The sequence below is a fragment of the Pelobates fuscus genome, chromosome 2 (genome assembly GCF_036172605.1).
Source record: "Pelobates fuscus isolate aPelFus1 chromosome 2, aPelFus1.pri, whole genome shotgun sequence".
Classification (NCBI taxonomy): domain Eukaryota; kingdom Metazoa; phylum Chordata; class Amphibia; order Anura; family Pelobatidae; genus Pelobates; species Pelobates fuscus.
In genome coordinates, this window is record NC_086318.1 from 335398742 (window position 1) to 335415526 (window position 16785).

Here is a 16785-nt window from a genome sequence, read left to right on the forward strand (position 1 = left end):
CACCCCTTTTTAGTTTCTCATTCCCTATCTCTGCTTATGCATGTCCCTTGCATCTGTCTCTCGCAGTCCATCAGATGTTTCTTGGTCAGTGCAATTTTATGTACGTCTCACTGCCTGTCTCAGAGGCCCCTTCATATGTTTTTGATACCCCAATTCAGGTCTGTTTCTCTACACTTTGTGTCTGTACCCAGTTCCTCTTTTTAGGTCTCAGCCATGCCCCCAAAATGTCTCATTCCTCCATTTTTTAGTTTACCGCTCACATTATTATGTATCACTTTATATGACGAGGGGCCCAACCCTGCCAGTCTAATATAGAGAACAAAAGTACTGAGTACATTTCCCCACTCAGTTCTCTCTCTCATTTTATCTCCCCTCAAGTTGCATTGTGCTCTGGGGCCTCTATGGTGGGTTGCTCTGGCATATAACATAATTCATAGCACAGGGACATTAATCACAAGCCTATCATAACACAAAGACGCAGAGAAAGAACTGAGCAGTAAAGTCCCCAGTTTTTGTGCTCTATTGTTAAAGTGAACCTGTTAATAATTATTTTACTTATCTTAAATCCATATACATTTAATAAACCATACAGCACAAAGATACATGGTGTATTAAATGTATCATATTAAGATTTCCTCACTTTTCCTCACTTCCAGCGCTGCAAGCTCCATGCTTTGTGGATATTACTCTTCGGAAAGGCCCTCCACTCTTCGTCCACTCCGCCACTGCTCTTCTTTGAGGTACCCTGCTTGGGATGCATCCCAAGTAGGGAAAATCTCATCCGTGATGTTGGCATGCTAGCTTTGTTGCTAGATGTGCCGGATAGAGAGTTTCATAGCAACTGCAGTGCATGTGCTGTGGTTGCTATGGGAGGAGTGCAGAGGGACCTTCTGTGGGAGGCAATGACTAACAGCTTGGGGCCAACAATTCATGGTAGCAGCAAGCAGGCCGTTTACTTTACTTACAATTTGCTTTTCTGCACTCCTCCAGCTAGGTCCCTGGTGGTCTGGTAGTGTATGCAACGCTCTGCACCTCATGCGGTTTCTCTATCAAATCTTCTCCCTCGCAGCTACGGCGCTTAGTTACTGAGTCAGAGCGCATACGAGGAGATTCTCAGCCTATGCTTTGACACAACATTGTGTCCCGGAAACTCAAGGAAGAGAATATCAGAATGTAACAGAGCACCATATACATCACCACCACCAGGAACCAGGGGGACCATGGGGTCCCGCCACATAAGTAATGGAGGCAGAGTTGCAGGCGAGCTCACTGATAGAGAGGGTAAATGTTTCTATGTGTGTCAGTGTATGTATCTGAGCATGTGTATCAGTGTATGTATCTGTAAATGTGCATCAGGGTTTATGGATCTATGTGTGAATCTGTGCCTGTATGTCAGTAAGTGTCAATGTAACTGTGTATGTGTGTCAATCTGTGTGTGGGTCTCTCATAGTGTATCTGTGCGGATATAGGTCTCTGGGCACCTGTGTGACAATGTATGCGTGTTTATGTGTATGGAAATGTGCCCCTCTACGTGTGTTTAGCAGTGCATATGTATTTGTGAATACACATTTACATGCTATCACAAAAATTACACAAACACACCGCTAAATTTAAACGCCAACAAACTCCTGCATTCAAACACCAGCACACCCCTGCATTCATATGCCAACATTACCGCATTCATACAGTAGCACTAAAAAAAAAAAAAAAAAACACATTGCATCAGTGAGCGTCTACCACACTATCCCTGCTCACACCCTGACCTCCCCAGTACCCAAAGGAGCAGCCCTGCAGATTGCCTGTGGCAGGGCTTAAAGCCCAAAAAACGTCCTACCCAGCACCTGAAACTGCATGTCGAGCATTGGGAATTTCTCATCCATGTCACGGTAATTGGTATATTATTTAATTTTTTTTATTTTTTTTATCTGGTGACTTGAAATAAGCCAGCTATAAGTGAAAGAATATAGGGAACTTGTCGTTTTTTGCAACTTTTGTGAATAGATGGCATCCAAACTGCAAAAGCAGAAAAAAATGAAAACCAAATCTTGTATCAAACACAGTCACAATTGTAATATCATTTTATTTCTTTAAATAAAGCAGTGTTAAGCAGTCTTTATAGTTCCACCTTTACTTTTTATTTGAGTATAGATGTAAAAAAATTGAATAAACCTTCGGCTTCAGAGCAAAGAACAATTTGCAGTATTGTGTGTAGCTATCAGGTTATGCCTTAACAGCGGCCCACTGTTTTGAGGATAAAAGAATGAAACTGAAACTCCCCTTTCCCTTTCTCTACCTTGATGAATGATTAAATCACAGAACAATTTAGCTAAAGCTCATCATTACATAGCTGATGCTTTTTGATGACTTGTTTGAAAGAAACCTTCCCAAAAGCTATAATGCTCATCTGCGTGTTTAATATCCAACAATAAAAATGCTCCAAACACTCATAAATGTAGTCACTAATCTAGCCACAAGTACACTGTTAAAATGAAATATTAATCTAAATGTATATCAGCTAATAAAAAGATTCTACACAATACCTTCATGAAATATATCTATACTTATCATTTATTTAAATCATAACACAATGTCAATATATTATCTGATCCATGGGGCTGATGTCTCTACTGTTGGTAAGACCGAAATGAAAACATCGGTTTCCTAATATTCCTGGATGTTCGGAGAGTTTTCTAAGTATAGGCAGTTTTGGTTGAGAGCAGGGGAGCCCAAAAGGTAGATCCCCAGATGTTTTAAAACTACAGATTCCATGATGCTTTATCATACTAAAGGCATGCAAAGCATCATGGGAGTTGTAGTTCTAACTTTTGGGTAGGGATCTACCTTTTGGGCACCCCTGGTTTAGAGCAAGACACAAACCAGGCCTACGAAAAGGGCTTCACAGACGAAGGCGCCTCTTCACTAAATTTGAGAACTGTAAAGGAATGACAAGAGAAATTAAAACTTTAGGCCGACATAGTCAAGCTTGAAAAATTCTCCATTTCAGCATTTATTTTAAGCTCAGCTACTTTGGTCTACAATGTCCTGCTCCCTTGTAAACTCTACACAGTTCCAGATTTGGTGGATAATTCCCTGATTTCTAGTTTTACATCAGAACATTCCTGCATGATGAAATGGACACTAGATGGACAGCATCGCCCATGACAAAACGGATTTTAGCAAGCGGTCAACTTGAGCTGATAATGATCGGGTTTTTGATCTTTTATTTTCTTTTCAAGCGGTTTATATTTGACCGTTATTGGTAATCCCTGCCTGTGCTTCTTCCTTCATTTTCGACATTTAATTTTAGCAAACCTTTCGAACAAGGAAACTCTAGGAAGAGAGGATTGACTAAAGCAATATAATCATGCATTATTAATGCTGAAGGCAAATTGATTTCTGCACTATAGGTCTATGTGGTGATATATAAATTGCATGCATAGCTGCAGGCCTTGATAAACATGTAGAGAGAGGCGTCCTGCCTTCCCAGGTGAGAAGTTACTGAAACAGGCAATATGACCAAATTAATTAAACTAATCACTGAAAATATAGTGACAGTAGTATACGGAACAAAAACGTTCTGTTAGAAGCTGATAATGTACAGATTGTTTGAATGTGCTGCAGGGATTACTACTGCATTAGCTAGCAATCGGTGGGAAAGAGATGGTGTTAGGGATTTTGCAGAGTGAACTTAGATTCACCTATTACTCAGTACAGACTACTAGACCATTACATGCAGATACTCAAATTTCAGGGTTATCCACCAACTAATGATTTTATAATGATCTGCTTCTATTAGTAATTTCATTTCGTACAAGTGTTTGTGACCTTTGTCTAATAGTTAAAACTGTAGAATAAATGAGATCTTGGTTTATGCGATTTGTTTTAGTTTTTATCCGTTTATATTTACACGTAGGCAGACAGATATCTAATTTAGTCTTTAAGATGCAAATAAATAGGTTTAGTGGAAAAAAAATACAAAATGACTGATTTTAAAGAAAGAAAAAGCATTAAAAATACAACACACACAAATAAAACAAAAAGCGACAAAATATATGTTCATGATTCAAGTGGTGCGCCAAAAACTCGTGTTGATCTATAGATCAGTGACACTGTATTGGCAAGTGAGCTGCATAGCGATAGCTTGTGAGAAATTCACAAAAACGCGGCCAGGAGCAAAGACGAGGCACAGTGGAGAAGATATTGATGCATTTTTAGGGTGAATTATCTTCTCTGCAGTCATTTGGGACTGAAGCTTGGATTGGGAATTATTACAACAAACATTCAACGCACAGCCTTCAAGAATACATTACAGTATAAGCACTTAAAAATGAAATAGTCTACTTGAGTAAAAATGCACTAATTATTTCACTATGTTCAAAACAGCTTGACTTCAATACTATAGAAGGACAATAATTAGAACAGGCATTTCGGTGTTGTAAGAATGTATTTCTACAGTAAGAGCTTTGGGATGCTAAATCAATATTGAACAGAGCAAGAAACGGTGTAGCTGTGTTATTTTTGATGATCACCTTTATCACTTTGGGTTACAGAGACATTCACCCGAAAACTAGAGGGAATTTGAAAAATAGGATACAGTCCGTGACTTTAATACTGTTACCTGCTTAAACACATCCGTGTGAAATGATTGAGGTGTCTTTGCAACCTATAACCTCCATTTCTAACTAGATTATCCTTCAACTTTAAAAACTCGGCTTCAATTTCCCTCCTACACACGTTAAAGTGAAATGTGCTCAGACACAAGAGAGTCTGATCAACTATGCCGAAATCCACTACAGCCTTGCAATTACCGAGCTGATCTTATTAAAGGAAGCAATTTCAGTTTCCTGAGGATTATAACATTTGTATCATCAAAAGAAGTACGTGTTAAACTTACAAGCGCCTAGTCCAGTGCCGTTTTATTTTACATTTAACAAAAAGCATACTTTATATTTACGTTTCAAAGTACCACTTTCTGTATGGCAAAATTGTACATTTTAACTCTTCCCTAATTGCTAACATATACCAAGCATCTTTTCTTACAAAATCACCAACTATCAAAGTTGACATTTGTCTGAAGCACAAGATGATGATTATTTAACAACTGATATTTAAAGGTTTGATGTATTTCTATCCCTCTGGTAGTTCTTTCGCATACAATACGGTAACAAAGATTTTAATTGAAGGTGTGCATAATAAAACTGATATAATGCAGGCTAGGGAGATTGGAGTTTTGTGCTGATTAGAGGGGGGGGGAACAGTGTTAAGTATATTTTTGAAAGTACAACTAAATGAAAACGTGTGCTCCATGATCTCTATCTCACCAGCGACTGGAGAACACAGAATGTGTCTAATAGAAAATACCACTGCTTTAGTTAAAGTGAGAAATTCAACAGCGTGTCAATTCCAACCCTTTCATGCTCGCAGAACAGAGAGTGTTAAGGATTGGGGCAATAATATCTCCTGGGGGGAAACAGCACATGAGCTGCTCTGATATTCTTTAAATAATTTGAAATAGCAAATAAGTAAGCATTCTATCCTGCCTCTGCCAGGCATGTTGCTACTTGGTATGCATTTAAAAAAAAAAAAAATCTACGCACTGTAGGATAAAGCATCTTCCATTCTAAAGGCAGTGTTATGTTGGCTTCCCTGTGATTTTCACTGTGCGATATTACACCAGATTTTTTTTTCTTTACAGTAAACATAATCAGTGTTTATTATGCCCCAACACTACCTAATTTTCTTATGCTCTCCTCGCTGCGGGCATGTTGAAAGTTCCTATTGTGCAAATTGACTTTCAAGAAGAGATTGCGCGCTCTATATAGTCTGTGAGGAATATCAGGAGGTTTTCAAAGTATTAAGAATAGGGAATGACAGATGTTTTGCTCCTATTCAGAAACAAAAATGCAGCTTAATCGCTTTTCAATAAACAAAAATAGTAAACAATTATCTATGCAGAGATATTTTGTAAGTTGTGTTTTTGGGATATTTTCTTATTTAAAAAATAAATTAATAAATATATATATACACACACAGAGATATTTCCTTGTACAGAGTAAATGGACATTAAATATGCTTATCTGCATCAACAGAAATGAGAAATTATTAATTATGCACCAGAAAGTCATTCCCTCATCCCGCTACGCCCTCAATTTAAAAAAAATAATAATCAGAGTAGCGCATTGTACATATACCATACAATGCTTTTTACTATTAGAGTTATTCAATAAAGTGTCAATTATTGGGAGTGCAAATGTAATTCCAAATTATAGGCCAAAACTGTCAAGTGTTTTTGCAGTTTAGTTCTTTTGGGATAACCTCTAAATTCACATTGAAATCCTGACAATTCATACTTTATTGAATAACACTATATGCAAATTTGCAGGTGTGGTATGCTACTCAACTCAGTGATGCCAGCTACATGCCCTTAAAGCCTTTTAGAGAACAGAACAAACGTCCATTATAAAAGACCAGAGTCAGTAGGCTGTTGGTAAGCACATAACTATATATTTATTTATTATTTTAATCAGCTCTGACGCTACAATTATGTTTTTTCTCACCTAACCTACATGTATACACAGGGGTGAATTTCTTCAGAATAAACCAAAAGACGTACTTTTCACACCATCCTGAAACCGCTTCCAATAAAAAAAAATAGTCTGGTGCATCTGCAGCTACTAGGCAGGCAGGAATAATATCACCCCAACACACTGGCATGAAGCCTGTTATATTTACCGTGGCACCACCTAGAACAGTATGGGAAGGGTTGTAGAGCTTGGTCCTAGGCAGCAGTGCCCATGGGAGACTAGCATATTAATCACATTATGATAAAGACAAATATTTGTGTCTTTACACAGGCTCTGTATTTTCTGTAGGCACAATTTTGTAGCAGAGAAACATTTTACACATTGTGCTGGCATTCTGTGAATGTACATTCCCAAATATAGCTGCATATTCCGAACATATAATTCTGAGCGAGCAATTGGACAGATTTTTGGTATTTGCACTATGCCTAATGTACTTTTAGAATAGGCATAAAGGAATTAGCATAAAGGAATACTATATAAGCTCTGACATTCTTCATTGTAGAGATTTCTGCAATCGATGAACAAATAAGTGAAAAATTCTATAAAAGTACTTGGATTTTGTTTTTTAGGTGCGGCGTAATATCAAATTATGCTGCATTGAAAATACATATAACTTACCATGACACCATAGGAATATACCGATTCTGGTGTTTTGTGTTTAATTTTTATTTTTTTAAACTATTTAAAGTCCATATTCATGCCTAGCACATACTATTTTTTTAAAAAAAAAACAGTTCCGTATATAACAGAATTAATTTTAGGTTACTTAATGATTAGATGAAATTTAATTAATATAACATAAAAAACATGCGCCTGGGTCAAATATGCTTTGTTTTGATGTAAAGTAAAATTCCGCAACAATATAAAAATGGTAACTGCCACTGAACATTTTTTATTTGCAGATAATGACTAATACGTTGCATAAAATGTAAAATGTTGTATAAATTAGATATAAAACTGTAAACCCCTGTAGGATTTTTTTTTAACAGTTATGAAACATTCAAGAAATCCACCATGATTAATTAGTCACTAAAATTCTGTAGGGCACAAGTACTAACAAATTTATAGTATATTTAAGTCCAACTTACGTTCACATGTATCTCCTTTTTGCTGGTATCCTCCTTTGCAGATACATTTCCCGATGGGAACCAACCACTCGCCTTCAGCACTGCAATGCATCCTGGGAGAATTCTCGGCTTCTTCTTCAGCATGGCTGACACAAGTTCCATGTACTTCAACTAAAGATGAGAATTCTGAGCCAGTAACTGTGTCTGGGAAAACCGCTAAATTCTCAATAATGGTCCAGCATTTTTTGTAGTAAACTTTCACAGAAACCAGAGCAATGCAGGCTCCAACGTCCTGAAATGCCAGGTAAAATCCTTTTCTGGAAAGAGGTCCAATCTCACGAACCTCTGTGTTAAGTTTCATTTTTCGTTCCCCAAGGTCTCCTTGGGTAAAACTTTCGTCTGCAGCAATAGTATCTATTTTCACATATTGATTTTCTCTCAGGTTTCTGCCAGTATCGTAATCTGTTTCGTAATAATACAAGTTAAAGGTTTCCTTGCAAGTTCCCAGAACACCAGGAAGACTATTACAATCTCTTAACGTGAACTTCAGCTCAACAAAAATCCTTTGTGCGTTCCCCTTTGAAATCCAGTTAGTCCGCAGCCAGTTGTTCTGGTTGGGTTCCAAGACTTGACATACCTGATAAGTTCTAATTGGTGTGTAATTTTCATCCAATCCACTGATTTCTTCCCACTGGAAATAGATGAAATTAATATCAGCAAATGTAACAAAGAAAACATTATTTAACAGGAGCCTTTTCTGATCTGTTAAAGGCCTTGTTCGCCTGTAGCCAACATATTGACATCATTTATGTACAATGTGATCAGTACATGATATTTCCAGAAATTAGCATATTATAAAGAGTATAAAAAAATGGAAATGTGGTTTATTAACTAACACAACAAGGTTTGGCTGAATGTAGAGGGAAACAAAATGATTTGGGGCACATTTTACCTTTTTGCGCACACGCTTGGTTTTAAAAATAGGTATATTAAATAACTGATTAAATATCTATACATTTTAGGTCACTATATTTAATTCATATGGTAGTCTTCATGGGAACGGGAGTCACCTCCATATAAGTTTAATTTTAGACATTATGGTACTTTATTAGTAATGCGGCACTTATTGTTGGATGGTGGCTACATTGTTGATAGTAGGGACAAATGACTGAAAAATCTGGTGGTTTTGTAGATCAATTTAAAAATGTGGAGGAACACTTTCATATATACTATTCTCAACATTCTATCAGTAAGAGAAGTCATGTATTTTAATCAACACAAATACTAGAAGGAAATGGTATTTGGTATAGATGACAAAAATACCCATGTCCAATTGTGCATTTCAAAGTGATGAATTCAATCTACAGTGTATCAACTGTACACATTGAAATTAACCCTTCTTTCACTGCATGATTTCCAAAATATTTTCACTTGGGGGGAGTAGTTCTTTACTGTGATGCATTGCACTGTAAAATACACATTTAAAAAAATCCCACTCAGTTTGCCCTTTGAATTTTAAGCTAAGGGTAAGCATATAAAATACATTAACCAAGCCAAGGGAAAGAAACAGTTTGCAAGGGATAAATCACTAAATTATTATAGAACAGTATGAAGGAGCAAAGTATTGAGTTGACACTTGATAAATGGGAGTCAAGATTTGCTCCCGCTTCCTTATACTTAAAGAAATGAATTATAAGCTGTATTTCTCAAAATGTAGGATGGGAGAATTGGGAGCTAAAGAATAATGTGACCAGAAAAAAATATGAATCACCCAATATATATACATGGAGTGATTCATTCTTGTTTTTTTCTGTTTGCATTATGTTTTAGCTATATATATATACACATACATACATATACATATACACATATATACACATATATACACTTTAGCATGTATCAGTGCCTCATTCCCTATTCATTATTTTGATTGTTTAGCATTATTTTACTAATTAAATACACATTTGCAAAATAAGTGCCAGAAGTATAATTTAAGACAGTTTGAACTAACCTTAGAGTTATAAAACTTAAAATAAACATTTATGTATGTGATGTCCTTACTTTTATCAAATTTGACATAGTATTATGGAATTGTGAGGATTCTTATAGTACTGAGTACTATTGTGTAGTGTGTAAAGAGATGTGTATGTGTGTTATGTGTATCCATTTTTTTTTTTTTTTAATTTATAAAGGGTCTGTAGGATTATCATGTGAAATTGACTAAAAAGACGTAACACATTTCCTTGGATCCAAACTACAATTTTTTTGTTGATGGTTTTTCTCGTTCAATGTTTTTGTTAAGAAAGATAAAGAGAAGATATCCCACGTATTTTAAGTCGAACATGAAAAGATCCAAAATCCTTGGAGAATTTTACTTTAATCCATGAACAACAAGACGTATTAGCGTTACCCTAGTACTTATTTACTTGGTGCGACCATTGTTATGGATATTCAGGAGGTCACATAGCAACTGATAGGATGGAATCCCATCACAAAACTGAAGTTAGAAAAATAACTAAAGTAAAATCAGACTTATTATAAATGTGATCACACTAAAAAAAATAAACTATTAAACAATATGGTTTTGCAATTTGGGTTTCTATGGCTATAATGCCATATTCAATTTTCTCAATATGCATTACTAAGAAGGCAAAATATGTACTCTGATGGTATGTATAATTGCTTAACAGTTTCAAGGATACTGTGTTCAGTATGCGGAGCTCAAGAGATTCCAATATCTGATAGTTAATCCTCTGCCCCTTGGTAATTATCTCCTAAGTACTGAACTATCTGTAGCATGCTAACGTGTCGTATTTAACATCCAGAGAAAGTCAACTACAACACACACATTATCATATTCAAATTCATGTACTAGATGTGAATGTGACCAGTTTGTGTACTGATATCTGAGACTCCAGGATATATTGAATAAATGTAGTTTTTACACAAGTCTGTAACCACTTATACTGCAAAGGGGAACCATCTATTTTAAGTAGGAAAATATTTACTGTGTAATAACACTTTAATTTATATTAAATCAGCAATATATAAAAAAAAACGTACTTTTCTTTATTATAATATATAGACATTTATGGAAGCATGTGAAACTGATTTGCAGCAAAAAAATATTTTTCTTAGTGGTATATAAACAGGATCTTACCCCACTGGAGGGTGTAGATATCCATTCCAGTTCGGTCTGTTGTGCTTTGGAATCCAGCAAAATAACTGAAAAATAATTAATGGCAAATGTATTATTTGCTTATTTATAGTTCTTAAAACATATTTTTTGCATTTGGTTAGTACAAAGACTACCCCATATGAAAATAAAACTATTTTCAATTATTATAAGCTTGTTTACTATGGCATCATAAATTATTATTTTTTTTTTATTATTTTACATCTACATCAATGCTGGATTCTATAAATATGTGCAATTGGCATTGATCGTGAAAAAAAAAAAAACACACAGTGTATATTAATTTCAACATATAACAAAAACTTAATTTTTATGAATATGCAAAAAAAAGAAAATAATAATTATATATATATATATATATATATATATATAAATATAAATCTCTACTTAAACACTCTATATATACACAAACATACTTTTAACTACACCGACTTTACACATATTATGACTGTGACTCATTACTAATGTCACTAACGATGAGTAAAAAATACTGTTCAAAATAGAATATTTAGAGCTTGTGTCAACTTTTTATTGACAACAGTTTATTTTCTATGTAATGATTTATTAAGAGCCAACATTTGCAAATGAAAGTCTAACAAGAAATGATAGATTTTGATACAAAGTTTTACTCAAACCAGTGATAAATTGCTGATATCCTTTAACCCCTTAAGGACCAAACTTCTGGAATAAAAGGGAATCATGACATGTCACACATGACATGTGTACTTAAGGGGTTAAATAGAGTAAAAAAGTATACTAGCCATTCTCTACAGCAAAAGTTGCCAGCAATATATAACTTCAAAAATCTGCGGCAAGTTTTATACTGAGTGCACAATACAAAAAATCAATACTGAAAAATATCACTGGGTCTAATAGCAGAAGCAATCCATTAAATAACTGAAAATACTAAATTAGATAGGAACATTGTGTGGTTCATATAAGTTCATGAACTACTTTTTTTTTTGTTTTATACTATTAGAATATAAAATATTTGTTAAATAATTAAAGAAATACTTATGAGTAAATATGAATAGTAATATTATATATATATATATATATATATATATATATATATATATATATATATATATATATATATATATATATATATATAACCAATGCAACATAAAGTCATGTCTCATAATTATTTTTAATTGTTTTATTTGTTTTTTAAACTATTTAAATTTTATACATATTTGATAATATATATATATATATATATATACACACACACACATACATATATATTATCAAATGTGTATAAAATGTAAATAATGTATAAAATATGTAAAATATATAAATATATATTTGTATATATGTAAATACACACACACACATACATATTTATCACACTCTACTGTGTAAGAATGTTTCACAGTTCGAAAATTCAGAACAAATACCCTACAGCCCTAATAAAGGTGAAAACTGATCATTTTCTGTGATCATGCTTTGTCCAAGGGTTGAGAGCTAGAATCTGGGCACACAACACTGAGCTATAACCCCCAGCTGCTGCTGACAGCCAGCAGGGCTAGAATATGCTGCACAGAATCAATCTCATCTTTGAACAAAAACATACCACACAGTATGCAAAAACATACAGACCTAATCTGTGAAAAAGAAGCTGACATTCTCCAACAACACACTTTCTCCTCCCTAACATTCTTGCATAAAACGTTCACATCTGCTGGGAGGGATGTAATAATAAAACAATTCCAGGGTGCTCAAAAATTCATTATTTAGATGTTCACCCTCACCTGACAGCGTTTTCTCCTCTGCAGTGGCCTAAATATCTGCCTGATCAATAAGAACTATTTTTAAGGTGATGTGCTATGTATGTTTACCAGGGTGAAAACAAACAGTGCATTTGCAGATCAATTTACCTGATTAATTCTGTCATGGCTAAAAAGCAATTAAATGAATAAATATTCTTATAATCCTGATAATAAATAATATATGTCTGCTTTTGTTTTGTATTGACGGAATAATTTCTATTTTAATGCTGGTATTACTTTGAAATCTGGTACACATGGATTAATTATATATTATAGTATATATCAGACATGCTGGTGTCATTTTCTTAGGTGATGCTGTTCAGGGTCCCTGATTGCCTTTATTCAAGCTTAGTATGTGTGTCAAGAGTACCCCCCAAAGCAGATACTTCCACATCGCTACCCTGATGTAATGCTTCAACAATGAGACGTGTGGATTCAAGCAGAAGGAGCAGAAATAGATATATTTCGCCTCCAAGCGTTTGGAGACTGATCTTTTCCACTGCCATCCAAATTCTCAGGACAGCCCAATGTAAAACCTGCTTCCAGGAGAATGCAGCAGCCTGTCTTTATCTGCTGTCTGATAATGCAGTTTGGGTCCTGTTTGGCTGGATCATTCAATGCTGACACAGAGCTGTGATCTGCATAATGCATCCCCAGGACTCTGGGGGCACTGTGTGTACCGCAATCTTCCCCTGTACCTAGACAGGGGCTGAGGGATGACTTCACTTTAACTGCTGCACCTATCCTAAAGCTTCGTCTTAATTCTCATCCAACTCTCCTGAAAGTTTAATCAACACCCCCCTCCTCCCCTCATCCCTTGGAGCAGCACCCTTCTGCGATTCAATTCCCAGGACTCGTATTCTAATTCTTCTCCCTTTATCCATAGGTGCAGATGAACTGACCCATTCTTATCCCTAAACCTTATTAATGGATACATTAACATTCCATGACTGACAGTATCTTGGTTATATGCCTTGGGAAAAGAAAGGTTGTAGAGAAATGCTGTATTAAGCCTTTGAGTGATAAATCCTTAAAGTATTAAAATGAGCACCCACTGCATCTGATAAGCCTGGACAGCAGCCTATGGTACAGTACAGGCATACAGATATATTGTATATGCAGCTCATGTTTCCTATAGCCACATAGTAAATATGTGGATAATTTGTATACCTTTGTCTCTGTGTACACAAGAGAATATTTTAGCAGAAAGAAGGTGACACATGAAGTTTGCTCCAGCACTATCACCGTTCACTATGCTCCTTCTACAGGCACTGCATGGTACTGGGGCTCTACCTGAATATCTGGATTGCCCTGTGACAGTGATGTCTAGCTAACCCTGGCGCCCCATTCATTTCTGATCTACATTGCCCATGATGCTCTAGCTGAGGCTGAGCGTGATGGGGGATGCAGTTCAGCACCACGTGGTGTGCCAAGGTTATGCACTAATGCCCTAGCTATGACATGAGGTCTACCTGCATTAAGATAGGAGCCAGACGTTGCAGCCATATGTTTTTGCAGAGGTGTTGCAATCATTAGCAGTAATTGATTGTGACACTTGTGAAAAAAAAACAACAACCCAGGCTGCATCCTTAAAACCGACAAAGACCTGCACCTTACAGCGTGACACCCCCATCCTTATAAGTGTGGGTGCAGTGCAGCTCAGCTGGAATAATGACCCTCCATTAACACTGCCCCTTTGCAGGGTACCTCTCTGTCCATGACAAACAATGCTGGCGATCACACTGCATGGCACAAGTGGAAAGTATGAGATACAGAAATAAAATAAAAGCCTTAGGAAAACCCCATGACATGACCCAGCTCTCTACAGTAATCAGGCTGGCAAGGAGTAGCTCCCTAAACGGAATATTATAAATAGAGCTGATACTTAATATAACTAAACAACCTACCTCTCTGGGGACAATCCTAAGCGTAGTGGCTCTTCTTTCTTCCCATGACGTGAAAACTCAGACACTTTCTTCATAACAGAGACAACTCTCGCCATCCACTTCTTCCTCATACTGTAACATATCCCCCCATACTCCCTCAGATCCCCCCCCCCATACATCCTCACATCCCACCATACCCCTTCAGACCTCCCATACTCTCCAATATGCCTCTTATCCCCCCAAAAAACTCAGGCTCCCCATACCCCCTCAGGCTCCCCATACCCCCTCTCAGACCTGTACTCAAATATAGGTAAAATTATTCAATAAAAACTAGTAAAAGAGGGGGGGAAAGGGTCACATGAGAGAACAATAAAAAATAAAATAAAACTTTGTATTTTTCTCCATGCAGCAGAATGAGAGGAGATCACCTACCTTCCTTCACTGACTGGGATCCCACCATGTGTGCAAAGCCAAGCAGGCAGCCAGCGAGGGTAATCCATGGAGGGTACCAGAGCCGTACAACCATTGTGCATGGGTCAGGGTGATGGTGTCAATAGGGATGCTGGCTGCCTCTGGATGCTGGGAGTTACTGTGGACGTGGAAGCCTGTGGCTCTCTCAGTATTGCTCTCTGTGGAGATAGGTGTGAGTGTGTGTCACATTGCACCGGGGCAGGGTACGACCTCCTCAGTGCCAGCCAGCCTGCCGGGCGGGCGATGTGCTCAGTGCCAGCCTGCCTGCCGGTGTGGCGATGTGCTCAGTCCCAGCCTGCCAGCCCTCTGACTGCTCCACACTCCAATAATATCAATTAGGAGGACAGGGAGGGGGCGGGGCCCCGGCGAGAGTGACAGCGTTCGGCCGCCAATCAAAGCTCGGGGCAGGCTGGACGGACAGCCAATCACGGGGAGGAGAGATAGAATAGTCTCCGGCTCGGCCAATGGGAGCTCGGCCTGCTCTGGTCCAAGCGTTCCATCTGGACCTCCTGCCTCGGCTCCCTCAGCTAAACTTCCAGTAGTAGAGATCCCGCTCCGCCGAGCCGCTGCCCTCAGCGCTGCCCGGTAACAGGATACCACACACAGTCCGCGGCTTCAATGAGGAGCAGCGCTGGGGAACGCTAAACTATTAACGGGCTCCTGCTATTTAATATCTGGGCTCCTGTCACCCAGTGAGGGAGCTCTGGTATCTGGCTATTTAATATCTGGGCTCCTGTCACCCAGTGATGGAGCTCTGGTATCTGGCTGCTATTTATTATCTGGGCTCCTGTCACCCAGCGATGGAGCTCTGGTATCTGGCTATTTATTATCTGGGCTCCTGTCACCCAGCGATGGAGCTCTGGTATCTGGCTATTTATTATCTGGGCTCCTGTCACCCGGTGATGGAGCTCTGGTATCTGGCTATTTAATATCTGGGCTCCTGTCACCCAGTGATGGAGCTCTGGTATCTGGCTATTTATTATCTGGGCTCCTGTCACCCAGTGATGGAGCTCTGGTATCTGGCTATTTAATATCTGGGCTCCTGTCACCCAGTGATGGGGCTCTGGTATCTGGCTGCTATTTAATATCTGGGCTCCTGTCACCCAGTGATGGAGCTCTGGTATCTGGCTATTTATTATCTGGGCTCCTGTCACCCAGTGATGGAGCTCTGGTATCTGGCTATTTATTATCTGGGCTCCTGTCACCCAGTGATGGAGCTCTGGTATCTGGCTATTTATTATCTGGGCTCTTGTCAGCCAGTGAGGGAGCTCTGGTATCTGGCTGCTTATTATCTGGGCTCCGGTCACCCAGTGATGGAGCTCTGGTATCTGGCTATTTATTATCTAGGCTCCTCTCACCCAGTGATGGAGCTCTGGTATCTGGCTATTTAATATCTGGGCTCCTGTCACCCAGTGATGGAGCTCTGGTATCTGGCTATTTATTATCTGGGCTCCTGTCACCCAGTGATGGAGCTCTGGTATCTGGCTATTTATTATCTAGGCTCCTCTCACCCAGTGATGGAGCTCTGCTATCTGGCTATTTATTATCTGGGCTCCTGTCACACAGTGAGGGAGCTCTGGTATCTGGTGTTTATTTTTTGGGCTCCTGTCACTCACCGATGGAGCTCTGGTATCTGGCTTTTTATTATCTGGGCTCCTGTCACCCAGTGATGGAGCTCTGGTTCCTGGCTATTTACTGGCTGGGCTCCTGTCACCCAGTGATGGAGCTCTGGTTCCTGGCTATTTACTGACTGGGCTCCTGTCACCCAGTGATGGAGCTCTGGTTCCTGGCTGCGATTTACTGGCTGTT

General features: G+C 38.0%; 1 protein-coding gene across 4 annotated transcripts in view; it reads right to left on the bottom strand.

The window, feature by feature from the left end:
* The window catches only part of EPHA7 (EPH receptor A7), a 189911-nt gene extending 174638 nt beyond the window's left edge, over positions 1-15273 (bottom strand). For all 4 annotated transcript variants that reach the window (XM_063443579.1, XM_063443577.1, XM_063443578.1 and 1 more), the window contains exons 1-3: positions 14938-15273; positions 10812-10876; positions 7673-8342 (exon numbers count right to left, since the gene is read on the bottom strand). In XM_063443579.1, coding sequence (XP_063299649.1) covers positions 7673-8342; positions 10812-10876; positions 14938-15031 — 829 coding nt within the window. In that variant the 5' untranslated portion in view covers positions 15032-15273. The remainder of the gene's footprint in view (positions 1-7672; positions 8343-10811; positions 10877-14937) is intronic.
* Between the last annotated feature and the right edge of the window lie 1512 nt (positions 15274-16785).